Consider the following 27,685-nt stretch of genomic DNA (forward strand, 5'->3'; position numbering starts at 1 on the left):
CAAGTTTTCTCACACAAACCTTTTTTTTTCCTTTTTCTAGTTTCCTTGAGATATAATTGACATAACATTATCACACAAATTTTGACTTAAAACATTTAAAAAAATTAAGTAAAAAATATAGTTGCAATAATTTTTTTTTTTGGTACATTCACACACACAGCTACTGTGATTGTGTTTGTGTGCCATACTATCTCATGGAACTGAATTATCCAGGCATAAATAGAGTAATCCTCAAAATGAAAGAAGCATTTATCACAGATGATTAGAGAGGCTTTCAACTATAATATGATAAACTTTTTTTTTTCTTATAAATTTATTTATTTATTTTTGGCTGTGTTGGGTCTTCGTTGCTGCGCACGGGCTTTCTCTAGTTGCGGTGAGCGGGGGCTACTCTTCGTTGCGGTGCGCGGGCTTCTCATTGCGGTGGCTTCTTGTTACGGAGCACAGTCTCCAGGTGTGCAGGCTTCAGTAGTTGTGACACTCAGGCTTCTCTCTACTTGTGGCAGGCGGGCTCCAGAGTGCTCATGCTCACTGGTTGCAACTCACGGGCTCTCTAGTTGTGGCACGTGGGCTCCAGGGCGCATGGGCTCTGTAGCTGTGGTGCACCGGCTTAGTTGCCCTGCGGCATGTGGGATCTTAGTTCCCTTACCAGGGATTGAACCTGCGTCCCCTGCATTGGAAGGCGGATTCTTAACCACTGGACCGCCAGGGAAGTCCCAGAATTCACTTGATTTTAAAAGTAAAAATGTAAGGGACTTCCCTGGCGGTCCAGTGGTTAAGCCTCTGTGCTTCCACTGCAGGGGGCATGGGTTCGATCCCTGGTCAGGGAATTTAGATCCTGCATGCCTCCCAGCACGGCCATTAAAAAAAAAAAAGTAAAAACGTAAGTTTTACAATTTAGATTTAGGATTGCCTTCCAGTTTAGCCTACAGTAAGCTTTTTATTTCTTGTAGCTGAAAGTTTCAGAATTAAACTCTTGGAGAGAAATCTGGCAATTGTTTTTAAGATTCTGTACTTGAATATAGATAATACCTAAATCACTTTCTTTATGTTTCGCTTTGTTATATTAAAAGAGCATTAGGAAGAGTTATCTATTAGATGTAACCCATAAAAAAAAAGAAAACTGAGAACTTGCAAACAAAATATTTAATAGCCTGTTCCATTTTTTACCAACGAAGCCATGTCTTGTATATTCATGGTTGATTTTACCATTGTAACAGGACTAAGAAACATTTTGTTTTTAAAACAAACATGGCATAATTTTATCATGGTATTAATTATATTGTATCATTATAGTATCTGACTTTGGAATGGAATAGAGATAAGACTTTATTAATCTCAGGAAAAAGATTACTGTATAGTCTGAGAAACAATGCATATAATTAGGAAGATACAGAAACACAGCAGATGCTGAGGATCAGATTAGTAGCTGAGAAACTATAGTTTGGAGTAGTGATTGATCATTGAAGGCTGGGCATCGGGGAAGGTAGGACTTGGGCTCGTCCTTGAAGAACGGGAGACATTTATAATATTTTGGAATAACTTCCTGCCAAGAAGATGGAACGTTTCTTAGAACTACTATGCTAGATCTGTAAATGGTATACGTGTTAACCATTGCCCTGGGAGCTAAGTTATTGTTGTTGTAAATTTATAATAAATTGTGTTTATAATAAATTTGTTATTATAATTAAGTGTGAATTACTACTAAAATGTATTCCATTAATATTATATCATTAAAATTTTCATTAATATCATTATAATACATATAATGACTACTTTAACCTGTAATTAAATCTTAATATTTTGGTTTTATTGAATTTTAACAAATTTCAGCTTTTGTTTTCAGCATATACCTTTTTTTGAATTACTAGACTCATAAACTCCCAGTACTATATTGAGAACTATATTCAGTTTATATCTGACTTTTCTAAGAAGGATGTGCATACTTTGTTTGCTTTTTAAAAAACTCTAATTATGTGTAATAATTCAGCTCATTAATGACGATTTACTTTAAAAATTGTAGTAATTTCTATGACAAATTATAAATCTCATAAAGAACATGTATAGTCTCAGAATTGGTCTATTCTTCTAGAATGTGGAATTAATTTATACCTGGGGCCAGCTTGATTTTATTTTGTGTTACTTAATAATTTCTTTCCCATCAAAGCCTGTACAGGTCAGAAAAGAGTGAAAGAAGCTCAGGGAGGAGGAAGTTCATCAAAAAAGCAGAAACGAAGCCATAAAGCAACAGTGGTAAACAACAAAAAGAAAGGCAAAGGCAGTAAGTGTGAAATCTCTAAATTTTTTAAATATAAAGATAATGGTGGATATGTTTTTTCCCCATTAAGAAAAGAGTATTCAGGATACGGGACAGTTAATATTTTGATTTCGTCTCTAACCACCCCCCCACCCCCCCAAATCACACAGAAGTCTTTTGATCCTAGGTAAATTCTAGGATTGAGCAGTTTATTATTCAGCAGTGGGTACTGATTGCTGATGAATAATCAGGTAATCTTTGAAAAAATAGTAGCCAATATAATATAAACATCAACATCTTCGTTAGTTTTATGTTCAACAGTTCTTTTGCCATTATATATATTACATATTATGAAATGCTTGAATTATATATTATTTTTATTACAAGGAAATTGATTGCTTTGTAGTTCTTCCAGGCAAAATCAGCCTGGAAGAGAACAATCAAGATAGCTTTAGAGCTGTAAATCCAGTAACTCCCATACACTACCTTTATCTTCGGTATCCTAAACTATGTATCTAAGAGCAGCTGTAAGACTACTCTGGTTAAATATGTTGTAACTCATGACTTTAGCAATGATTCTGTTTATCAACCTACAGGAATATATATACTGTATTTCTCCTGAGAGCTGCACATTTTATCTCTCTTTTGTAGACAAAGTAAGAAGCAGAAAATATGTAAAGAATTTCTTTTCAGGTGTCCCACACTGACCTCCTGCTGCTCTTCCAGGAGACTCCTGCCACCTCCACTGCCTGACCTTTGCTATCGGCCGGCTTGGCTGCACTTCAGTGCAGAAAAGGGTTATGCGGCCAGTTCCCCGAGGTTCTGCTGAGCCCATATGACTTCCAGGCGGTGAATATGGCATCCTTTGGGGCCCCGGGCGGCTGTGTTCAGCAAGGCCATGAAAGCCAAGCTGAGGCAGACCACTGCATCAGAGTGGGCCCAAGCCTTGGGTGGCTTAGCTAGGAGTTGCCAGGGGTTCCAGAGCAGCAGTGGGAGGACTGGGAAGGGATTCTTTAAACGTATGTATAAAAGAGTGGTGGAGATTCTTTATTCCCAAAACACCACAGTGGGAGGAGTTGCTGTGTGTCTTTCCTATCTGGAACACTTCTCAGGCTTTTAGAGCTTAACTATACTTTGTTTTTTGGTTGTTAAATGAAGAATCAGGAAATGAAAATTGATAAATTTGATGCCAAATTGATCACTTATTTGGAGTAACTGACAGGATATTCAGAGTGTTTTTTATTACACTCTGATGTTTTTATCTTCAAGACTTTTAAATGACATTCTCTAAGAGGGCTCATCTTCAGTAAGTCAATTAACATTCATATAATTGAGAGATAATAGCAGTTGACCGCATATTCTCCCATTTTAATTATTGGGCTTACATCTTGTTAAATCAGAATGAGGAAACAGTTCTCTGAGAATAATTTAGTAAAGTGAATTAACTCTCATAGAATCTACAATAATGCTTTGTATTCAGAAAGAGGTAATTTATGGAAATACCAGTCCCATAACCTGTTCACATGTCAAGGTGTTAAGCATTTCCATTCTAGTCCTGAGGCTTTAATCAGCAATGGCAGATGTAACATAATTATTACATAGACTTCTGAATTTTTTTATAAATTACTGAATATATTTACCAGGGTAAAACTGATGGTTTATTTTAGTCAACAAGCTATGATGTAGGAGTTTCTTAAGGAATCATTGTATGTATCAAAGTTCAGAGTTTATTCCCAAAGAATTCTTTATTAAATATGATTGTGATCACTGTTTGTGGCCAAAGGAGTAGGAAAGTGTGACATGTACACAATCTGTACACAGTTTAAAATATGAAAGTTAAGAGGTTTCCATTATGAGTCATTTTAAAAGATGCTGTATTCTACTTTATATATATTAACATAATAGAGTTAAAAGGCATTTAAATAATTACTGTATATTTGATAGTCTACCAGGTATAATGAAAGATTAGTTTGAGTGTTTTTTAAAAATATGTTATTGGCAATTCAGGTAAGAAGAGTTTTTGGTTTTGTTTTCCTTAACTGAGATACTGCTGTGTTTATACTTAATGGTTTTCCAGGTTTTTAGGCAGGGTCTGTAAAGCAAGTTGCTTACTGTAGTAATAAATTCAAATGGCTAACTTTAAATTGTCCACTAAAATCTGTGACAGATTCTTTGTTACTTTTCTATTTACTAATGCTTTTCTTTTTCTTTTTCTTTTTTTTTTTGTTTTCAGCAAATAGTAGTGATAGTGAAGAGCTTTCTGCTGGTGAAAGTGTAACTAAGGCTCAGCCCGTCAAATCTGTTTCCAGTGGAATGAAGGCTCATGGTACCAAATCTCCTGCCAGGACGCAGTCTCCAGGAAAATGTGGAAAGAATGGTGATAAGGATCCTGATCTCAAGGAACCTAGTAATCGATTACCCAAAGTTTACAAATGGAGTTTTCAGATGTGTAAGTGACATACATTAAATCAGCAGTTAAGCGGCAGAAACTGCATCCTAATAATTCCTGATGCCAGTAATTCTGGAAGAGTGGCTGTAACCAGACTGAGAGACATAATAACCATTCACTGCAATATAGCTTATTTGGATCTTGATTTGAACAGAAAATTGCTGAAAGATAACTTGTAAGGCATTTGAGGCACACGTCAGCGTTGATGAGGTATTTCTGCTGTGTCAGCAGTTTGCTGTAAAAGCCTGGTGTTGAGGTGGGGAGTGGGTGGAGGCATAAGTGAGGCGGCGTCTGCCACGAATCGCTGGTCACTGCAGCTGCGTGACGGGCGCGCGCCGCTCCGTTATCCTGCTCCTCACCCTTCTGTATCCATGAGAAACAGCCGTGAAATGTTTTCTGAAAAAGAGACTACCGCAGTTTCTCACGCAGGGAGTCTTAGGGGACTGAAAGTGCTTCAGAGCGTGTGAAAGCTTTCCTCCAACCTCAAGGTATTAGAAGAATCTAAAAAAGAACAAAAAGAGGGGACTTCCCTGGCGGTCCAGTGGTGGAGACCCCGCGCTTCCCCTGCAGGGGGCGTGGGTTCCATCCCTGGCCGGGGAAGTTCCACGCACCATGCGCTGCGGCCAAAAAAAGTTGATGGGACATGCATTAAGAGATAAACTTTAAAAAAAGAACAAAAAGCGGATGAAAGACAAAAATTTATCCACAGTCCTAACATTCAAAAAAAATGCAAATTAATGTACTGTGGTGATACTGTACATGAATGCGGGATTTTTCTTTTTTGGTAAATGTGGAATTTTTAACCTCTGTGTTTAGGTCATAAGATCTTTAATTCTACACACTCATTCATTCAAAAAATACCGTGCATGCATTAGTGCCGAGCATTGCTCTAGGCTAGGGAAAAAAAATCTTCGGCACACAAATGTTTACAAGCCTATTTTTAGTTTATCTGTCTTCCTCATTTTACAGCCACACTATATGTTCTCTCTTATATATTAAAATTGTGTTCACAAATGCATATTAATGAAAGTTTTAAATTCACAGCGGACCTGGAGAATATGACAAGTGCTGAGCGTATCACAATTCTTCAAGAAAAACTGCAAGAAATCAGAAAACATTATCTGTCATTAAAATCTGAAGTAGCTTCCATTGATCGGAGGAGAAAGCGTTTAAAGAAGAAAGAGAGAGAAAGTAAGTGTTTTTACCTTACTTTACTTAAACATAAAGCAGTTTGCGACTGTGCAGTTGGGCTCACCTGAGTTGTGTTTGTGTATCTTCAGGCAAGCTCTTTAATCCCTCTAGCTTATTTTCCTCATCTGTAAAGTGGGAAAATTTATCTAAAGAAACAGTTATCTCAAACCATAATATTCACTTTCACGGAGCTTACAGTCTGCTTTTCCGCCGAAACTAATAATATTTCAGACTGTGAAGAGACTAGAGCAATGTTAAGGCAGTGATTGGGTGGGTTGCATTAGATTACCAATGGCTGGGACATTTTCTTTGAGACCCATGACCAGAGGAAGTGAGGGAGGTTAAAATCTGAGGGAAGGGCGTTGTCTTAGTTTTCCGGGGCTGCCGAAACAAAGCTCAGGTCTACCTCGGAGATGCTGTGGGTTCTTTTCCAGACTACCACAATAAAGCAAATATCACAATAAAATGAGTCACATGAATTTTTTGGTTTCCCAGTGCATATGAAAGTCATGTTTACACTATACTGTAGTCTGTTAAGTGTGCAACAGCATCATGTCGAAAAAAGAAACGATGTACGTACCTCAGTTAAAAATACTTTATTGTTAAAAATGCTAACCATGATCTGAGCCGTCATTGTGATCTTTTTGCTGGTGGAGGGTCCTGCCTCGATGTTGATGCTGCTGACGGATCCGGGTGGTGGTTGCTGAAGCCTGGGGTGGCCGTGGCAGTTTCTTAAAATAAGACAACAAGGAAGTTTGCTGCATCAAGTGACTCTTCCTTCCATAAGCAATTTCTCTGCAATGCTGTTTGAAAGCATTTTACCCACAGTGGAACTTCTTTCCAGATTTGAGTCAGTGCTCTCAAACCCTGCTGCTGCTCCGTTAACTAAGTTTATGTAATATTCTGAATCTTTGTTGTCATTTCAACAGTCAGATAAGTTCACTGTCTTATATGGGCATGGTTCATGGCATCCCAAAGCAATTACGATAGTAACATCAAAGATCTGTGCTCACAGATCACCATAACAAATGTAACATAATAATAATGAAAAAGTTTGAAATACTGTGAGAATTACCAAAATGTGACACAGAGACACAAAGTGAGCAAATACTGTTGGAAAAAATGCTGCAGTAGACTTCTGGATGCAGGGTTGCCACAAACCTTCAATTTGTAAAAAACACAGTATCTTTGAAGGGCAATAAAGCAAAGCATAATACAATGATGTAGCCTGTATCACAGGCACAGTTATCTTGGGAAACTCTTTGACTGTGTGTTTGGAGAACTAGCTACTTTTAGTTCTGAGAATAGGTCCCAAGGAAGAATATGTGGTCGCAAAGAAGTTTGTTATAGTAATATTTATAATAGCAGATAGAAATCATTAACTTGTATTCTCCAATAATATATGGCATTGGTGAAAAATAAGTAGATGTTTAAATTTTTATTTATAATGCTCAAAGTATTCATTCGATGTCGGTAACAGCAAAAGACTAGGAATTAGATTAGTTACAATTCATAAATATAGTGGAACACTACACTATTCAGCTTTGAAAAGAAAAAGAGGTAAATCTATATATGTACTGATAAGGAAACATCTCCTCAGATTGTTAAGTGTAAAAACCAAGAGTCAGACTCTATACTGTGCTTCCACTTGTGTTTTTAAAAGCGAAGTTACTAGTGTTTTCATTTTAAATGTGCATATCATATCTCTAGATTCTACAGAAAAAATTCCTCTAGAGCCGGGGTTGCAAACATTTTCTGTAGAGACAGATAGTAAATATTTTGGGCTTTGTGGGCCTTATAGTCTCTTTAGAACTACTTGACCTTATGAAATCTGCCATAGGCAAGATGTAAAGAAACGGCATAGCTGTGTTCCAATAAAATTTTCTTAACAAAAACAGGCAGGCCAGATTTGGCCGTGGGGCAATAATTTGCCAGTTCCTGTTGTGGAGTTTTAAAGATTGTGAAGCAGCTGGTAACAGTGGGGAGGGGAATTTGGAGGGTTAGGAGGGTCCTGGATGAGAGGGAGATGAGCTTTTCCACCTTATATCCCAGCACTGAATGATTTCGTTTACTTTGTGCATGTATTCCTTAAAAAATAAGTTTTCAAACACTGATTTATAACAATGAGAGAATTTCTTTGAGGAAAATAACTGATGTGTCATTTGCTTTATAAACCAAGTGGAGGAAAATGCAGTAGTTATGATGTGATGTGTGGTAGTAGTTATTTTTCCCAACTTTAAGAAGCAATTAGCTTTCCCTTCTCATCACCATTTAATTTCATAAGGAACTCCAGAAGCAGAAACATACGGGAATTGGGAGGGGGAAAAAGATGTGGGATGGATTACAGATTTTTCCTGTTGAATTCAAAGATCTTTTTGACATTTGTTTCATTATTACGGAAGTCTGTCTTCTGTCTTATTTCCATGTCTCTGTAGACTGAGAGCACCGTTCATTCTCCTCTTTGATTCACGCAAGAGCGTTCCCTGGCCTGTCCTTTGTCATTGCTTCTCCTGTGATTTGGCAGTGCCTCGTTACTTGAGATGCACTAGGTTTTCCTTTCTTTACATTATGGTCTTGTAAGAAGTGACTGCTCTCGTAGTGAGCTAAATGATTTTGGAGAAGACAGCAGAATTTTAGTTTAGAGGACGAGTGCTTTACTTCCTTCTGCTGTTGTATATGCGTGTTATTAAGCTGTTGGTTTCCTTTCGCCTTAGGTGCTGCTACATCCTCGTCATCGTCTTCACCTTCGTCCAGCTCCATAACGGCTGCTGTTATGTTAACATTAGCTGAACCGTCAATGTCCAGCACGTCACAGAATGGAATGTCCGTTGAGTGCAGGTGACAGCAGGACTTGCTAAAGCACTTTGCACTTAATGGCTGTTGAGAGCCACGTCTTTTTTTATACTGCACAGTGGCACAAAAAAAAAAAATCAGACAAGCACTATTTTATATTTAAAAATTGTTTCTTGACAAGCTGACTTGGCACTTAAGTGCACTTTTTTTATGAAGAAAAAGTACAATGAACTGCTTTTCCTCAAGCAATAATTGTTTCCAACTTGTCTGGGAATTGTGTGTCTGGTAACTTGAAGGCCTTCCACTGTGGCAAATGGAGGCTTTTCACTGCCTGTAGAGACAATACAGTAAGCGTAGTCATTGGGCGGCCACAACATGTTAAGATAACTTACTGTATATGTATTCCCTTGTATTTTGTTAAAGCTGGAACATTTGATATTTTTCCATTTATTTATGAAAAATATGAACCTATTTTCATTTGTACAAGCTAATTGTTTTTTAAAGCAAGTCACCTTAGGGTGGCTTTAATTGTATAACTCAAGCACATGTAATAAATTCAGAACCTGCAGTTAACAGGATATTAGACATCAATCCTGATAACCAAATATTAAAGATTCTCTTTAAAAAAGACTGAACATGTTTACAGGTTTGAATTAGGCTAAAAGGTCTTGCAGTGGCTTTTCACGCCCCTTCAAATTGGAATGGAACTACTGTACTTTGCCATTTTTCTATAAATCAGTATTTTTTTTTAATTTTGATATAATACATTGTGTGAAAAAAGAAAATGGCTAATAAACTGTATTAAATCTTAAACAATGTGTAAAGATTGTACTTAGCCAGTTCAAAGTGTATATTTATTCATAATGAATTATAACAGTTATATTTTTGTGTTTTCTTGTAAATGTTTCTTTTTCCTTAAATACAGATAATTCATTTGTATTGCTTATTTTATTATGAGCTACAACAAGAGGACTTCAGGAACAAGTAAACTTTATCGGTATGGTTCAAGGCTGTTGCTATGAACTGTCTCAAAAGGATGGCTGTTATTTTAAGTATAAATAGCTAATCGGGGTGGTAGGCCTATAAAAATTTAATGCCTTGTATAAAATCCAAAATGAACGCAAAATTGTTTTCACCTGTATTGACTTTATGTTGTATGGTTCCAATCTCTGTTCTGTTTGGCACTTGTATTTAATTCTACACCTTTGTAAGACATTTGTATATTGCGGATGTGTTCATTCAAGCTATTTAATACCTGGCACTGTTAATACACAGTACTTTACTGTACAGACTGTTTTACTGTTTTAATTGTAGTTCTGTGTACTTTTTTTGGACGGGGCTGGCATGTTTTATTTGTTTTCTGGCAATACGACGTGAGAATTTCGAAGCGTTTTGTTGTAGATGCTAACGTGTCAGAATCCTTTACATTCAACTTTTCTAAGAAAAGCATTTTCAGTCTTGCAGTGTGTGCTTACAGTAACTAATTTTGTTGAAAATGGTTTCAAGTTATTCAGATTTGTACAGGACTGTAAAGATTTGTTGACAGCAAAACATTGAAGAAAAGCTTATAGAATAAAAGCTATAAAGTATATATTAGGATCTGCAAACAATGAAGAATTATGTAATATATTGTACAAATGTAAGCAAAGGCTCTGAAATAAAATGCCATAGTTTGTGAATCCTTGATTTTGTTTCTAAAAGATTAAGTAATTTTAGTTCATTTCTGTCTCTGATGCCTGACCGAAACACATATCTCCAGCATGTATTATCAGAAAGGGTAAAATTGACATCCAAAAAAGGGAATATTCTGCCTATAGGAATTAAAAGTCCATTAGCCAGATTTATGTACAGGATTTGTTAGGCATTCTTATATATTTGCATACACAATTTAGCTTGAGTCTGAAGATGAATACTTCTGACTTGGAGGTTTGTCTAAAGAAGAAAACCAAGATTTTTTTCTTTAATGCTTGAAACCATTACTAGCGGCTTTTTTTTTTTTTTCCTTTTATTTCTTTTCTTTTTTTTGGTCTTTTAATGTAATTGGACCTTTGTGGCTCTCTTACACTTTCAGTGCACTCTACCCCATTGCACTGTGCAATCATCTGGGTATTGTTAAAACAGTAGTCAGTGCTCCAGCCCCACCCTCAGTCATATTTAATTGGTCTGGGATGGTACCTGGATGCTGGTCTTTTTTTAAAGGTGGCCAGTGATCTTAATACTTATCTGGGTTGAGAACCAACCACTGCATCACTCCAAACCTTTAAAATCAATAATTAGGTTTTCTGCCCCGTTTAATGAACTTCCCACCAAGAGAAAATTTTTTCTTTAAAATAAAAAGGAAACTTTTTAAGGCCTAAAAAGGCCCAAATGTGTATTTTTGATGACCCTTTATTTTCATAGAAATCAGTTTAACGTTTAAGGGATGAGTTTTAAAATCTATAGAACAGTGCTTCTCAAAATGAGGTCCTAGAATACTGGTCCCTGGAAATGCTCAGGGAATTTATTACCAAACATATTTTGGAAATGTTATATATAGCACATCCCCTTCTTAGAGTTTCAGTGTTCGCATGTTAAAAACTTTAAGAAGTTTTTTTAAGGAAGTGTTTTCATTTAACCTACTGCTTTTAGACTTACCTGATCATGAAACCCTGTTTTTCAAGCAACTCCCAATATCACCTACTTGTTGCGTTACAGAAACAGTGCTCTAAAGGAGAGTGATTCCAAACTTTGTTGGAGTTGAGGTTTATACCCTTGGGCTTTTCTGCCTATTTCTCCCTTCCTCCCAGCTTCTCCGGAGAGTTTGAGAATTTCATGGCATTACTAGAATTTGACTTAAGTCTTTCCCTGGTCCCCTAAACTACATTTTATCAAACTAGTTTACAATCTCTGATAAAATTATAAGATGGTACGTTTTTTTACAGTGTTCTCCAAAGCCTTTTTTAAATTCCTACTGAAATAACCTGAGGGTCAGGTCTTGTTAATTTTAATAACCTGGGAAGGTTGGGGACGGTGGACCAGATTCCAGAAACCCCTAACATGTTTTACAAAATGTATTTGTATTTTTTTTAATGAAAAGAGCCCCTATAAGTTTAAGAAACTCTTCAAAGGGGTTAGTGATCTCTAAATGGTTGGAAAGCAGTTCTTAAGAACAGTGGGAATCATTTTTAATCTATCTCCAACCACAGTCTCTTTCATACTTATCACCTTTTCCTCTAGAAGTGTGTGCTGCCTTTCATTCTTTGTGAGTCCATTTCTTCACCTTTCGTTTTAATTTTAACCTGCTATTTAGGGATTTTTGTCTAATGTCATATGATGGGTTTTGTATGTGTAAGATGTAAGTCCCACGGAGGAATAGTTTCATGGTTTAGTTGTGGAAGTAATAGATATATAAGAGATCATAAAATTAAGCACTAAATTGTATGGGCAGGGAAAACACATGCATTAGAGTTTAAAGAGGGCAGTGTATGAGCACACAAGGAATGTGATGACTGATGTGATGGTGACATAGAGGAGATGGCAAACCTTAGCATTTAACTGAGATTCATCTGGAAATGGAATGCATAGGCTAGAGTGGAGAAAGGCCAGATTCAATGACATTGCGGTGTTCCAGAGAGGAAGTGATTCTTGGAATAATGGTAGGGAGAGTGAGGAAGGAATCTGATTGGAAGACATGCTGAAAGAAAAATGAGTAGAATGTCTTCATTGGATGGTATAGGATAGATGGAGATGCTGGAGTTGCAAACATGGACAGTTGAGTTTTTCTCATCTTTGTGTGATACACAAGCCAAAATAAGGGACTCAAAACCAGTGCCAAGCAGTTGAATATTGTTTTTCCATCACATTATCTGATGTGGACTGTAAAAAAGATCACATATATTCCCAGTGACTTCTATTAAGCAGCTCTCCAAAATTAGCAAATCTGTTCCCATAGATTCAAAGTCAAGTTTGATTTTACCACCAAAACTACTGATTCAGTGATTTATCTAATGATAATCTAATATTTTTTATTGCTTAAAAGTCAATTTACCACATATTCACTAGGTACGGTGAATGGGGATACAGAGCACAGGCTGAATAAGACAACCATTTACATCTAGAGAGACTGTTGTATCTCTACTGTAAATAGTTGGGAAATTTTCCTAAGTGAGCTGGGCCTTGAAGGATGGGTACAATTTTGCAGGTGAAAATGAGGGGTAAACAGGGGGGCGACTGTGGGGGAAGGAATAAAAAGAATAAGAAGGAATGACAAAAGGTGAAGGAATAAAGAGGTGGTGGAAAAAAGCGGGCTTTGCGAAGGTAGGCCAAGAAAACAGCATAGTTTCGAGAGCCGAGAGCCCCTTTTCTTGGTAGAATAGAGCGGAGCAGGTTACAGCTGTGGTCTCTATTTGTTTTTAACTTTATTTTGAAATAATGTCAAATTTCAGAAAAGTTGCAAGAGCAGTACAAAGGAGTCCCATGTATCCTTCAACCGGTTCACCAGTTGTTAATACCGTGTGACATACATCCCTGTAACTTCATTTCCGGACAAACCTCCCTCCTTCCTCTTCGACAACTCAGGGGTTTTCCTAAGTGTTTTCCCTTTGCTTGGACTGACACCCCAGTCCCAGCCTGGCTGATTCTTATTCGTACTTAAGGCCTCAACTACCCTCGGAAGACTTACCCCCCAAGACTAGGTCTCAGACAGAGGTACAAACTGGCCCGGAAGCCTGGGCTCGGCTCCTCCGCCCGCCACCTCCGCCCCCATGCACGCCGCCTCCGCCCCCATGCCCGCTGTCTCGCCCCCCCAGCCCGCCGCCTCCGCCCCCGCCCCCGCCCCCATGCCCGCTGTCTCGCCCCCCCAGCCCGCCGTCTCCGCCCCCATGCCCACCGTCTCCGCCCCCATGCCCACGGTCTCCGCCCCCCAGGGCGTCCGCCGAGACTCCCGGGGCGGAAGGGGCGTGGCTCCGAGAGCTGAGTGGCCGGGGCCCGGAAGTGGGGGCTCACGTGCTGCCGCCCTCTCGGAGGCCTCGGATAAGAATGGCCCTGGAAGAGAAGAACAAACGGAAGAAAAAGAGGAGTGCGCGGGAGGGGTGAGTGGCGCGTGGCTCGTCTGCCTGGGCCGGAGTATGCGTTCGGGAGCTCGGGGCGCGACGGGTGGGGCGTGGCGTCGTGTCGCTGAGTCTCTGACGTCCGTGTCTAGAGAGAACCCGGAGGACGGCGCTCGTGGGAATCTGGCAGGAGACTATGAGGTTGGACAAGTCGCCAGTAGTTTATTCCGCGGCAAGCGGCCCTCCAGAGGCAGCACGGGTCGGCTGGCTTCCCTCTTCGGCTCTTTGGAGCCTCAGCTTCAACCCATGTATGTGCCTGTGCCTGAAGTAAGTCACTGCGTTCTACCCCGAATGGCCCATTAGAACAACTTCAGAAGCAAGCAACCTACCTTGCCGGGCATGCTTTCTAAAGTGGGGCAGATAAGGATCAATTTTAAGTAACCTTTCATTACTGGACATACCAGTGAGAGAGAAAAGATGCTACTTTAGAAAGACCACTAAATTATTAAGAAGGATGAGGTCTGAAACATACCTTCAAACTTTTAAAAGGAAACCACCAAAAAAAGGAAACGGGATGAGGAGGAAGAAATTTCATCCCAAATCCAAAGACCGCTTTTGCAAGAACCTGCGAAAAAAATGGAACTGAAGAAGAAACTTTCTGATGCAGACCGAAAGTTGGCAAACAGGTTGGTAAAATTTCTCTCCTAGTTGATGTTAAAGAAGTTAGATGGTAAAGAAATTGACATTCTTATACCAGCAATGTTCATTTTAATTTTTTTTCTCACTTCATAGTTATAATTAAAAAATTTTTATTATGGAAAGTCACATACATATTGAAAAGTTGAAAAGGATAAGGAACCCCATGTATCCAGCATCAGCAGTTATTAATACTTGGCAAATCTTGTTTCATCTTTGCCCTATTCATTTCCCCCTCATTATTTGGAAGTAAACCTAAGACTTAGGTTTCATCTATAAATATTTCAGCATGTATGGAAAAGATGAGTTTGGTTTTCTTAAACTTATTCAGTCAGAGATCAAATTTCCCCCATTAGTTTAATTTTTTAAAAAAAACAGTTTATTTGAATTGAGATCCATATAGCAGTACCATTATAGGTTCCTAGTTTAACTTTCCTCAGCCTGTCAGGCCATTCTCTTCATGCCCTTTATCTCTCTTTTGTCTCTTGGCAGGTGATCTTGTTACCTATTCTGAGAATTTTTTTTTTTTTTTTTTTTTTTTTTGGCTGTGCCAGGGAGCTTGTGAGATCTTAGTTCTCTGACCAGGGATTGAACCTGGGCCCCCAGCAGTGAAAGCCTGGAATCCTAACCACTGGACCGCCAGGGAATTCCCCTGAGAGTTATTTTTTTTTAATTGCTAACAGTTGTGAGCTACTACTTCTGGTTCTCTTACTGCCTGTAACTATGCACATCTTTAATTTCTTCCCCTTTCAGAGAAGGGTGTCTTCCTCCTCGTCCAAGATTAATTCAGTCACCTGTGCTGTTTATATGTACCACATACCTCTTCTGCCTCCTTAGGGTTTATGTCATCAGATAGATAGATAGATAGATCCTTTTTTTTTCTTTCCTGTATCTTTGATCTGTCCTCTCAAGATTCTCATCTTCAGAAAAGAAATCCAGCAAAACCCCATCTGCAGTCATGTGTCCCTGTTTGCTCCATCCCCTCAAACCTTCCCTTAATCATCAGCTTTTAGAAAAAGATGTCTATACTTGAGCTCTCTTCCTTTTCTTGATCTGTTTTCTCTTCCACGAACTTGCACTCTGCTTGTTTGTTTGTTGTGTTTGTTTTTGTGTGATATGACCGTACTTCTGAAACAGGGCTCAGGGAAGCCATCCTGACCTAGGTGCCATATTTAGTAGGCAGTACAGCCTTTGTCTGAGTCCCCGCTTTTACGTGTCACATGGTTGCTTTTCTTCTCGAAGAAAGAATGGATTCAAAGTTGGATTCTTTGATAGCAGTCTCTTCTCATCCCCCTCTTGTCTTCCTGCTCCTTCTCAGTGGTATTGTGGGCACTTTCCTTCTGACTGTTCTTAAATGTTGATTTCCCTCGGGATTCTGTTCTTGGTCATCTTCTCATGACCTTTTTCACACCCTTCATTCTGGGCAGTCTCCCAGTCCTCGTGGCTCCACCATTCTCACCTCTCCTTCTTGATCTATAAACCTGTATATCTGTTTGTCTACTGGCATCTCTAGCTCTGTATTCATATACACCTCAAATTCAGGATGCTTCAGACCGAGCTCATTATCCTCATCAAACCTGTTCCTCTGCATGAGTGGTACCATCAGCCTTCCTGTTGCCTGAGCCTGTGACTTGGGAGTCATCTTAGACTCTTTCTTTTCCCTGCATATCTAATCACTTGCCAAGTCCTAATGATGCTGTCTTTTAATCTGCTTCCCCTTTCCACCCTCTCCCTTGCTCTGGTGGGTCTGTTGTCTTCTGAGATGCCTGCAGTTGTAACTGTCTCCTTACTGGTCTCCCTTATCCAGCCTTGTCCCTTTCATAATTGTCTTCTGCTCTGCTGCCCAAATGATCTCTTTTAGGCACTTTCAAAGTCTTCAGGGGCTCCCCATCCTCTGTGGGATAAAAATCTAAGCACTTTTGCATAACAGGCATGGTCCTTGACATACTGTCTCATTTCCTTTCACTCCTACTAGGTACTTTATATACCATAGTGAACAAAAAACTAGACATTGACCCTCTCCTTACTGGAGCTTGTGGTCTAGTGGAGGGATGAAACGGTCAACATTTACTGAGGACTGACCATGTGCTATACACTGCCTTTCCTCCTCTGAGAGCCTTTCTTGTTTCTTTTATGTTTCTACACCATGTATTATACATGTTACCATTTTATGGTGAACCTTGCCTGTCGCTCCAGAGACTGGACTACTGAAAGGCCTCTAATAGTCTCTTTTATCTTTGTATCCCCAGAGGCTAGAACTGAGTAGTAAATATTTATTGAATGAATGAATGAATGAGTTTTATGACTCCTACTACCCATTCTCTCCTCTCACTCCTAAGTTCCTGTTCCATTTCTCTTTTTGGACTGGTGCACTTACCCAAGTGCGCCAGTACTTTACAATATTGGCGGAATTTACTTTTAACAAGCAGTCCTTTAACTATTGCAGTAGGAAATCTGATTTCTCCTCTTCGCCAAATTGCTTTTACAAAGTTAAGTACTTTGCTGGTATAGTAATCTTCATAGACCCCCTGGGAGTGCTGCAGTAACCCTAGAATTCTAGAGTAGAGAATGGAATTAGGCATTGGTAGAGTGTAAACTCTTAAAGCTCCCCAAGAGCTTTAAGTGAGCCAACTTCTGTTTAAATGAACTTTTGTTGCTCTGCTTATTACCTGGCAGTTTTAACCTATCTTCAGAAATTGACCTTAACTTTTTCTAACTCTTGAGTTTCCTAAAGATACCAGTCACTTTTTGATAATGCTGTTTAAATGTAGATGTATTTGTGAATGGTAAGTTGATATATAGGAAGGCCAGAAGTAGATGGGAAGTGTTTCTAATCAATGTGCTTTGTCAAATACTAGACCTGACTTCCATGACTTTTTTTTTTTTTTTGACTTAAAAAGAGAAAATGCTTTAGCAAGTGCTGATTTAGAAGAAGAAATTCACCAGAAACAAGGGAAGAAAAGGAAAAATTCTCAATCTGGTGTTAAAATTGCCGATAAAGAAGTACTTGATGATGTAGATCAGACAGTTGTAAATCAAAGAAAGAAAATTCAAACCAACCAAGAAGAGAGATTAAAGAATGAGAGAACTGTGTTTGTTGGGAATTTGCCTGTCACCTGTAATAAGAAGGTGAGTGTGTAGTCTGTATACTGTTAACATGCAGAGAAATGAGTAATTCATGATTTTGTTTATTGTCACTTTATTAAATAAGTCATTAATATATAACTTCATTATAAATGACTACATATATCATCCTGTAGATTGATTCCAGTATCCCCCTGCTCCTTTCCATTGCCGAAGTCACTGCCCTAATTCAGGCTTTTGCAAATCTTGTCTGAACTACTGCAGTGGTCTCCTATCTGGTTTTTTCCTCCAGCTCTATCGTCTCTTACATGCCACTAGAACGGAAGTGCCATACGTGCAGGGATGTTTATCTCTTTTCTTCACTGCTCTATCCCTAGCACTTGAAACAGTACCTGGTGTGTAGTAGAGACTTGTTGAATATTTGTCATGTAAATGAATGCATACATCCTAAGTTTCTTCCGTTATGTGGGGTTCGCTAAACCAAGACGTGCCCTTTACTTTCTGTGTGTTTACGTGATAGTCACCCTGGTGGCAATTCTTTCGGTCAGAATCCTGCTTATCTTTTGAAGAACAATTTCAATTCCACTTTCTTAAAAACAAAACAGTACTAGAAAGTTACTTCCTGATTTTTCCCTTTCCCCCTTGCCTTTTTGTCCCCTAGCATTTGATGTGTGATTATTTTGTAGAACATAACCCATTTTACTTTCTAGCATAGTTTTGGTTACTTATCTTCCTCAAGGGAAGGGAGCGTTTGTGGTGCTTTACACATTTAATAAGTTATTTTTGGATTAAAATTGCTTATAGAAATTATTGTGCAAGCTGTAAAACATATACATTCTTCACATCCTGAGCCAGTCATAAGAATAATGTATAAAATTCATCCTAAGACTTTTCTTCAATCTGATGGTCTTAATTCCAGACAGTTGGGGAATTTCCCATGGTGACATAAGGATCCTTAAAATCCATTTCTGGTTTAAATAAGCCAGTGTGAAAAGATGAGAGAATTTGTGGAATATATAATCTTAGTTTACCTGTAGTAAAGATTATAAAAGATTGAGAGAAAAAATGTTGTGTACCTTATAGATACTAACATGAACTTGAATTGTGTTTTCTTTTTATATAAGTTTCAGTAAAAGTTTTTTGTCTTCTAACTGAATAGTTAACCTAGTTTTCCTGAAATATTCTGAAAACATGGCAGGAAAAGATTATCAGACTGTTTTACTTAATTCCTTTTTGTGGTATTTATTTGATGTTCTGAAAGTGGACTGAAATATATATATATGTGTGTATATATATATGTTTTTTTTATTTTAGAAGCTGAAGTCATTTTTTAAAGAGTACGGACAGATAGAATCTGTACGATTTCGTTCTCTGGTATGTGTTCTGCCCCCTTAAAATTGCATAATCTTAAAATGTTTTGCATTTAAATCCGACTTATTCATGTGTTGGTTTTAGTGAGATGGAGGAGCCCTTGACTTTGACCTTTAGAATCAACAGGCTCAAATCTAGCCCCAAAGAAGAATCACACTTAGTATCGATTGCTGACTCTTGGACTTTGTTAGCTAATTTAATGAGTTCAAATAGTAAAATGCTGTCCTTACTAAGTGTGCTTTGGAGGGTGGATGGGTGACTTTTGTTTGTGTGTCAATTGAGTAGGTGGAAACGTTCACACCTGTTGAGTAGCATTTCTGGAATCATAGGTGTTCATATGAGGGGTTTGCATGACGCTGCAGAGCAGTACTTACGCTCTGACATAGAAAGATAAAGTATGTTTTAATCAATTTAATGTTAAAACCTTATGGAAATAAATGGTATCTGATTTCACCAACTGAGCACTCTGTAGACCAGTTATAGCCATGTTCCTTGGCGCATGAATAAGCATCATTCATATGTGTTTTAATGTAATTAATATGTATGAGTATAGTATAGGAGATGTTTGTTCCGTGTTTCCAACTGCTCTTTCTCAACGTGATTGTCTAAAATGGGGTTTCTCAACCTTGATACCGTTGACATTTGGTGCTGGTTAGTTCTTAGCTGTTGGGGGCTGCCCTGTGCGATGTAGGGTCCCCGGCCTCCGCCTGCTAGGTGCCGGTAGCCTCCTCCCCACCCCAGCTCTAACAGCCAGATATATTCCCAGACATTGCCACGTGTCCCCAGCGGGCAAAACCGCCCACTTCTCTGAAAGTAGACATTTCCCAAGGTTTTGGTGCAGTCTCCATAATTCCTATCATGGTGTTTGTTCCTCACGCTTATCACGTGTGTATTTTGTCTGCCCTTCTGAGTCCCATTTCCTCATACCAGATCCTTGCCTGACACATCCACTTGGGTGTCCTGCCCATTTTCAGCGCGTCTGTGCTTTACCTCCGTCAGTCCCGCACCCCAGCCTATGCCACCTGCTGATTTTCTGTGATGTTTAGTGCCTGTTTTTCAGCTGTGGTTTCTTCCCAAGAGGAGTCATTCCTTTCTTTTTCCATCGTTCCACCTGAGTGTTCACTAGCTCTTGCAGAAGAGTTGCAGAGGCCTTTTACGGGTCCTGCTTTCGGTCCGCCTCAGATGCATCCATCGCACCACCGTCAGCTTAGTCTTCCTAAAGCACTTCCTCCTGGACCTCCTGCCCAGAATTCCTCCCCTCCACCTCCCCTCCCGTGAATATTATACACACCGCCACCCCTGCCTTGGCCTGGAGTTCCCTCTGGGGGGCCTGCCCTGATTCTTCCCTGTCCCTGGATTATCGGTATGTCAGGTGACCCTGCTGTGCGCCCTCCAGCACCGCGTACTTCACTGTAGTCCTTACGACACCGCTCTCTCATTGTTACGCTGTCCCACCAGACTGTGGGCTGTGACTACAAACACCCTGTCTGCGTGGCTCCTCCTTGGGTCACTAGCACCTGCGCCTGGTGCACATCAAACATGTATGGCATCCCCCGGACGCTTTTCGTTTTTCTCGCTGTCAGTGTCCTTGGTTCTTTGCCTGACAGCCTGCACAGAGTGGCCCTGGGGCCCTGCGTTCTTCTACGTGGGACTCTCCTGCAACCCGGGAGCTGCCCTCATTGCCGATCACATGCTTGCGCTTTCCCACCCTTGTCCTTTTGCTCAGTTCATTTGTTTTTTTTTTTTAATTGAGGTCAGATTGGTATATAACATTATGTTAGTTTCAGGTGTTCAACATAACAGTTCAGTCTTTGTTTACCATGCAGTTGACCCCCTTCACCCATTTCACCCACTTTCAACCCCCTTCTCCTCTGGTAACCACCAGTCTGTTCTCCGTATCTCTGAGTTTTGTTTTGTTTGTTTTCGGCTGCGCCGCTTGCGGGGTCTTAGTTCCCCGACCAGGGATCGAACCCAGGCGCTCGGCGGTGAGAGCTCGGAGTCCTAACCACTGGACCGCCAGGGAATTCCCTGTTGTGGTTTTTTTTTTTTTTTAAAGATTTATTGATTGATTGATTGATTGATTGCTATGTTGGGTCTTCGTTTCTGTGCTAGGGCTTTCTCTAGTGGCGGCAAGCGGGGGCCACTCTTCATCGCGGTGCGCGGGCCTTTCATTATCGCGGCCTCTCTTGTTGCGGAGCACAGGCTCCAGACGCGCAGGCTCAGCAGTTGTGGCTCACGGGCCCACCTGCTCCGCGGCATGTGGGATCTTCCCAGACCAGGGCTCGAACCCGTGTCCCCTGCATTAGCAGGCAGACTCTCAACCACTGCGCCACCAGGGAAGCCCTGTGTTTTTTTTGATTGCACATATAAGTGACATCATACAGCATCTGTCGTTGACTTACTTCACTTAGCATAATACCCTCAGCATCTATCCATGTTGTCGCAAATGGCAAGATTTCCTTCTTTCTTATGGCTGAGTAGTATTTCACTGTATATACTTTTTGTACTTCATTGCCTTATATTTATTAATTCGTATCTTTAATAACAGAACACAGGTCCTTGAGAGCTCCTAGAAGGCATCCAATAGATGTGTTTTGATGACCAGCATTCCCATGTCAGTTATTCACGTGGGCATTTCTCATGTGTCGTACTGTTTTCCTGTCTATATTTTGAGAGTTTGACCGTATGTTAGTTTGAGCAGGACAGACTGAGAAGAAATAGTTCAAGTTTCTTAGTTTTACTATATAAACTATTGAATGACTAAAAGAAAAAAGTCTTCCAGAGGAGATTTATAGTAACTGCCCTAAATGGGGTTGGCATTTATAGACACCCCTGGACTTGTGAACTTGCAGTCTGTATCCTTTTACCTTTGTGTTCTCTGTACCTGGTGGTATTTGCCACACATTGCTGACAGTCACAGTTGCTGACTTGAATTTCCACCTCTCTGTAAAGTTTTCCCTACCTGCCCCCTTCACTCTTAGGTATTACCGTTATATAACTGACAGTAACGTGACTCTGAATATAAAGGAGATTCCCTTATTTGTCCAATTACAGATACTGAAGTAGTATCTTCTTATATTATTTATCAACTTAGTTAGACATATTTAAAATCATATAGCATACACAATATTAATTTAGAAGTGTCCCTTTTTTCCATGCTGATTTTATAAAACAGTTTTCCTTAACGCTCTTCACGTGTGTCTTCAACATCATTGTGCGCTTACGACCAGAGACCCCTTCAAGTCATTTGTAACTTCCGCCTGGTTTGAGAGTCACTGCCTGTGAAATCTGAATGTGGCCCTATCATTGGAAATGTTTGTCCTCAGCCACCAGGTCCTGTTCATACAACATTAGGACAGTTGTTTCTGATTCAGTGTTTCCTTAGAATGTTTTTAATCACATCATATCAGACTTAGATATTTAGAATTCAATTAATTAAAATATAGTTATTTTGAAATAATATTTCAAACAATGATTTTTCTTTAATCCTTTTTTTTTTCTCTTAAAAGATTCCAGCAGAGGGAATTTTGTCCAAAAAGTTGGCAGCAATAAAGTAAGTTTATAATTAGAGAAAGGGAGTAGTCATAAATTCTCTTCCATTTTGGTTAAAATTGAGATCATTTCTTAACCTCATAGATGTTTATATTTGGATAAAACATCATGTTTTATTGTTTTCTTCTGTCTGTAATAACATATAAATTTGTCAGATGTTCATCTTCAAGCCTCAACGTAAATTGTAGAGTCAAGGATAAGAATTGCAAAATAACTTAAAATGTGCCATGAGAAATGAGAAATTTCAAGGACGTTTAATCAGGCATAGTGTTTGAAGAGAATAAGAAAGTTTTGCACCTAAAAATTCTATTGTAAATTATAAGTATCGTATTTCATCAATTCTAAGGCGACATTTCCCATACCTTAACATTTTTAAAATCAAAATGCATCTTAAAATCAGAGGTGCCTCATGGTTGCTATGGCTGGCCAGGTTTTTCTGGGGAAGTTGTATAGGTCACACTATAAGATGGAGAGATAAATGGGGAAACCTACAGATTAAACAGGAGTCAGAAGACTTTTCAAGTTGAAAACTGGACAAGACCAAAGTATGTCTAGGAGTAGACACTTGGGTGATAAAACCACATAGACACGCAGGGAAGTGGTTCCTATAATAATTCCCTAAGCTGTACATGTCTGTGTAGTTTTTATTTTACAGTAAAAAGGAAAAAGCACGTTGTCTTTCCCATCTGTGTGTGCCTTAGATACAGAGCTGCAGCTAAGGTGATGTTGGGTTGGCCAAAAGGTTCATTCAAGTTTTCCCGTAACGTGTCACTTGAACAAACTGTTTGGCCAGCCCAGTAGTTGTAGTGTGGTGGGTTGCCTGGGGGCGCCTGCTGGTCTCTCAGTGATGACTGGTAAGGAGGCCTGGGCCACGTGTATCAGCCCATATCTGTGTAAGTTGTGTGTTATTTTTTTGAGTTATTACTAAATATTTATTAAAAGAGATGAAACTCCCCCCAGAAATTCTTGTCATATGTGTTGAGAGTGGTAAACAAGCTATATTTATTTCAGTGACTTTGAGATGAACAAATTTTACATTGTCTTTTTTTTCTTCTTTTCTTTTTTTTTTTTTTTTTGGTGTAGACGTAAAATTCATCCTGATCAGAAAAATATTAACGCTTATGTTGTGTTTAAGGACGAGAGTGCTGCTGCAAAAGCACTGGAAAGGTAATTTCACCTCTTTGAGGTTTGGACAGAATTACTGTAATTTAAGTGTGTATGAGTCCATGCTTTATTCTTTGGTTTCACTTCAGAGCAAATATCCCAGGAACTCAGCACTTGCTTTTAACAACAATTTTCCCTTCGTATTTATACCAGAAATGGGGCCCAAATTGCAGATGGATTTCGTGTTAGAGTGGATCTTGCATCTGAGACCTCATCTGTGAGTAGTTCTTCTGAGCTTGTGCTGGGAGAGCAGTGGGGTCAGCAGGGAGCATGCGGGAAGCACAGAGGGGACAGCCTTTGCCCTCTGTGGTCTCAGCTAATGCCCTCTAAGTCAGCATCGGCTTCAAGAAAGTGGTTCCCACCCCTATGTTAGATCCAGTAGTCCTAGAGAGAGAGGCCAGAAGTTACGATAGAGGGCATCGGGGCCAGCACCTTAATTTACAGACTGAGGTCTAAAGTTAAATCAGTCATTAAACAGTTTTTGAGTCCGTCCTCTGTGTCAGGCATTCGGTGCTGAGATACAGTCTCAGTTCTCTAGGAGTTCACAGGATAAAGGTAAAGAAGAGCAGATGGTTTTATGATAAATACTGTCGTAAACGCACAGGATGCTTTGTCAGCTCAGGAATGGAGCACTTGATTTGAGGGGTTGCCAGCAAGAAGGGGCCAAGGAGGGTCTCCAGGAGAACAGGTGTTCTGTCAGTCTTGCAAGATAAGTCTGTTATCCAGGCAGAAACATGTTGAACAGTGTGAATGGTGGCGACCAAAACCTAATTTGCGGAGGGAGTGGCGAGAGCCTGATGCGGTTACTAGTGGCTGGAGTGTGAGGAGGGGCGGGGTAAGAGTAGCTGTTGGAGAAGTAGGTGGAGGCCCGTCATGAAGACCCTGGCCTGCCATGGGGAGGAGTCTGGGTTTTGTCCAAAGCTGTTCCTCAAGGTCTCTCGAAACGGATGAAGCGTGAGTTGCAAGAACTCACCGCAGAAACAGGGTGCGTTACTGTCGGTGTCAGGGTGACTCGTTGAGAAATGACAGAGGCCTGGCTGACAGCCCTGGCTTTGATTGTGGACCTGGCACGGGGTCCGCAAACTGGCCTGAGGGCCCCATCTGTTTGCGGCCCGTTTCTGTTAATAAAGCGTCACTGTCACCCAACGACACCCACTAGTTATGTGTTATTTTGCTGAAACAGTAGAGGCAAGTAGGTACAGCAGAGACCATGTGGCCCACAAAGCCTAAAATATTTGCTTTCTGGCCTTTTCCAGAAAAAGTTTGCCCACCCCCAGTAGAGCAGGCCTTCCTTGAGCACTGCCGTGGGTCAGTGCCAGCTGCGAACAGAAGCACTTCCTGCTCCGGGGCTCGCTCACACTCCAGCGGGGAAGGCGGGGAAGGCGGAAGAAACGGCATCAAACAGGGGCCGGGAGGGCGGGAAATCAGGAGATGGAGCCCCGTCAGATGTGTGGGGTGAGGACAAGGGTGGACTTTAGGGTGACTTCCGCTTTCTGCTCCATGAGTGATTTTTATTAACCCTCTTTGTGTTTCAGAGGGACAAGAGATCTGTATTTGTGGGAAATCTCCCATACAGTAAGTTTGTTTAAACAAATAAAGTACCTGTTTATCACTGAAGTAATGCAAATAACATCTGAGTTGGTAACATAATGTTTCCCTTTAAGACTACCTTTAAGAAGTGCAGGGTGTAACTTGACTAATTACCTTGAGGCTATGCTTACCCTTGGTATATTAGGAAACATCGCCAGCTTCCTAAGGCGATTCCAAGTCCTCACTTCCACTGGGGTTGAATCTGTTTTTAGGAGCTGAAGAATCTGCAGTTGAGAAGCACTTTCTGGACTGTGGGAACACTGTGGCTGTAAGGGTCGTGCGGGATCCGGTTACAGGAGCCAGCAGAGGCTTCGGCTACGTGCTCTTTGAGGTAGGGAGGCTGACGTATCGTCACTGTCCGTGAAGTGTGCCCGGAGAGGCTGTCACTGCCGTCCCGTCCTTCAGACGTAACTCACCGTCACCCTCAAAATTCCACCTTAAGAAAACTACATTCATAACCCGCCACAGTATAGCAGACTCCTGTTCCTATAATTGCATCCAACCAAGAGATGTTCTAGTTATTTCTCCACATTAATGTTGTTAAATAATGTTTTAGATACTGGATAGTAAAGGTATTAAATCTCTGAATCTCCACCTTCTGTAAAATGGAGAGAAGAACTGATCGTTCACTCAGGTAGAAGAGAATGTTAGTCTCTGTACAAAACTGGTTATATTTAGTTCACTAAATATTAGCCAGTGTCTCATGCCTAAAATTATTAGAATACACATGTGGCCCTACGGCCCTTATGTTTTCTTCCCTTCACAACAGCCCATCCATGTACTTCCTTTCAGTTTTTACCTGCGCCGCGTTTTTTATGGTCAAGCTTAATATTTGTGAACATAAGATTCTGCAGTCTGCTTTATGTTGTTTTCTGTCGTGTAAGTATGTTCCACTGAGCGTGTATACTGTCTTTTCCCTAGTGTGTCCCAAATGTTGCATGTTTGCAGTGTTCTCTCTTTTTCTCTAGTAATGAGATCAGAGTGGTTACGTTTTTTCCTTCAAATGTTTGCCTCCATTTTTGGATTACTTCTTTAGGAAAGCTCCCCAATGGGTTACCACTAACCAGGTCAAGACGTCTGACCATCTTTAAGGCTCTTAGTATGTATGACCAGACGGCCTTGAAGAAATGTCACAGCCTGCCATCATGACTGTGATGTAGTTATCTCACTGTTTCTCTGCTCTGTCTTCTGACTATTGATAAGTTTGTAAAGTCCTTTAACAAACATGTCATGAATATTCAGGGTGGTTAGCATTTAGTGGCTCTCTATTAGAATAAAAGAATAATAGAATTTTGGACCTCAAGGGAACCCTACAAGGCATGTAGTCCAACATCTCAAGGACTGTAATAGAGAGTTCTCTGCTGTCAAATCAACTAATACAGCAGGGCTTTTTCAGGAAGAGCCTTGTGAAGAGGAGGTTTATTGGTTTAAAAGACACTATAGGACTGACCTCGTTAATTGAAACTTCATTTTACATTGAGAAAAATGAAGCCTCTTGGATTGTGACTTATCTGATTATTTGACAGGGCAGCTTGAGCGCTTCCTGGGGAGAAACTCATGAGAGGGAGCATGATTAAAACTACAAGAACAGCTGCTTGTAGTTCAATATTTCGGATTGGACTTCGTGGCTGTGGAAATGAGAGGGGTTTCTACATGCAAGCTTGAAAGTTGTTCTAATCCAGAAAAGTCACCATTTTACTCGTTTCTTTGCATGTGAGTTTCTGGTGAAAATTTAATATTTTGATTTTATTGCAGAATACAGATGCTGTTCATCTTGCTCTGAAATTAAATAACTCTGAACTGATGGGAAGAAAACTCAGAGTCATGCGTTGTGTCCATAAAGAAAAATTAAAACAAAATTCAAATCCTAGTTTGAAGAATGTCAGTAAACCTAAGCAGGGACTTAATTTTACTTCAAAAAATGCACAACATTCTAAAAGTTTGTTTATCGGAGAAAAAGCTGTTGTCATGAAGAAGAAAAAGAAAGGACAGAAGAAAAGTGGACGAACTAAGAAACAGAAAAAACAGAAGTAGCTATCCGAAGCCTTTTTTTTGTTTTCCCCACTGACTACTGGTAATAAAATGTGGTAAATCCATGTATTGAATTTCAGGATTTTTTTACATATTGTGAAACATGGACACTTTTTCAGTTATTCACATTGTAATAGTACCTTTGAATCATTTGTTTTAAGGTGTAGGCAGATCACTCACCATGTTAATACTGCTGATGGTATGAGAGATGATTTTAGATGTAGGGTGAACATTTAGAATTTTAGTGATTATGTATTATTTTACCATATGTTGGAAATACATAATTAACACTTCAGAGAGTTATTTTAAGAATTACTTGGGATGAGACTAAATTTAAAAGTGAGTAAATTTAAAGAAAAATGAAGTAACCTTAATACTGATTGTATCTAGACAAAGTATCTAAATAAAGTGGGAATACTGATTGATCTAAGGTCAAATCATAATCCCTAAGAAGTAAGGTTTTGAGGTCTGGTATATAAT

General features: G+C 39.8%; 2 protein-coding genes and 1 long non-coding RNA gene across 10 annotated transcripts in view; 2 read left to right on the forward strand and 1 right to left on the reverse strand.

Annotated features, from left to right (window-relative positions):
• ARID4B (AT-rich interaction domain 4B) overlaps positions 1-10,376 on the forward strand; it is a 128,826-nt gene extending 118,450 nt beyond the window's left edge. For 4 of the 6 annotated variants that reach the window (XM_082423116.1, XM_082423117.1, XM_082423114.1 and 1 more), the window contains 4 exons: positions 2,168-2,281; positions 4,491-4,706; positions 5,751-5,897; positions 8,612-10,376. In XM_082423116.1, coding sequence (XP_082279242.1) covers positions 2,168-2,281; positions 4,491-4,706; positions 5,751-5,897; positions 8,612-8,739 — 605 coding nt within the window. In that variant the 3' untranslated portion in view covers positions 8,740-10,376. Of the gene's footprint in view, positions 1-2,167; positions 2,282-2,950; positions 3,107-4,490; positions 4,707-5,750; positions 5,898-8,611 lie in introns of those variants that run through there. The other 2 variants (XM_082423118.1, XM_082423119.1) reach the window with 2 other exon arrangements.
• Positions 295-8,618, reverse strand: LOC309642130. Its single transcript, XR_014252981.1, has 2 exons — positions 6,478-8,618; positions 295-670 (listed from the first exon to the last, which is right to left on the reverse strand). It is a non-coding gene; the product is annotated as an uncharacterized lncRNA (long non-coding RNA).
• Positions 10,377-13,607: 3,231 nt separating the features above from the next.
• RBM34 (RNA binding motif protein 34) lies at positions 13,608-27,270 on the forward strand. Of its 3 annotated transcripts, none has more exons than XM_082423139.1 (11): positions 13,608-13,759; positions 13,870-14,044; positions 14,267-14,403; positions 17,314-17,542; positions 18,812-18,871; positions 22,378-22,421; positions 23,504-23,587; positions 23,738-23,801; positions 25,120-25,159; positions 25,387-25,505; positions 26,930-27,270. In XM_082423139.1, the coding sequence occupies exons 1-11, from the start codon at positions 13,707-13,709 to the stop codon at positions 27,206-27,208; spliced, it is 1,284 nt and encodes a 427-aa protein (XP_082279265.1). In that variant the 5' UTR covers positions 13,608-13,706; the 3' UTR covers positions 27,209-27,270. The 3 variants fall into 3 exon arrangements, with proteins under 3 accessions (XP_082279265.1, XP_082279267.1, XP_082279266.1); XM_082423141.1 differs by lacking the exon at positions 26,930-27,270 and adding an exon at positions 26,701-26,923; XM_082423140.1 differs by lacking the exon at positions 18,812-18,871.
• Positions 27,271-27,685: the final 415 nt, after the last annotated feature.

Source organism: Balaenoptera physalus (genome assembly GCF_965194825.1).
Source record: "Balaenoptera physalus genome assembly, chromosome: 14".
Taxonomy (NCBI): domain Eukaryota; kingdom Metazoa; phylum Chordata; class Mammalia; order Artiodactyla; family Balaenopteridae; genus Balaenoptera; species Balaenoptera physalus.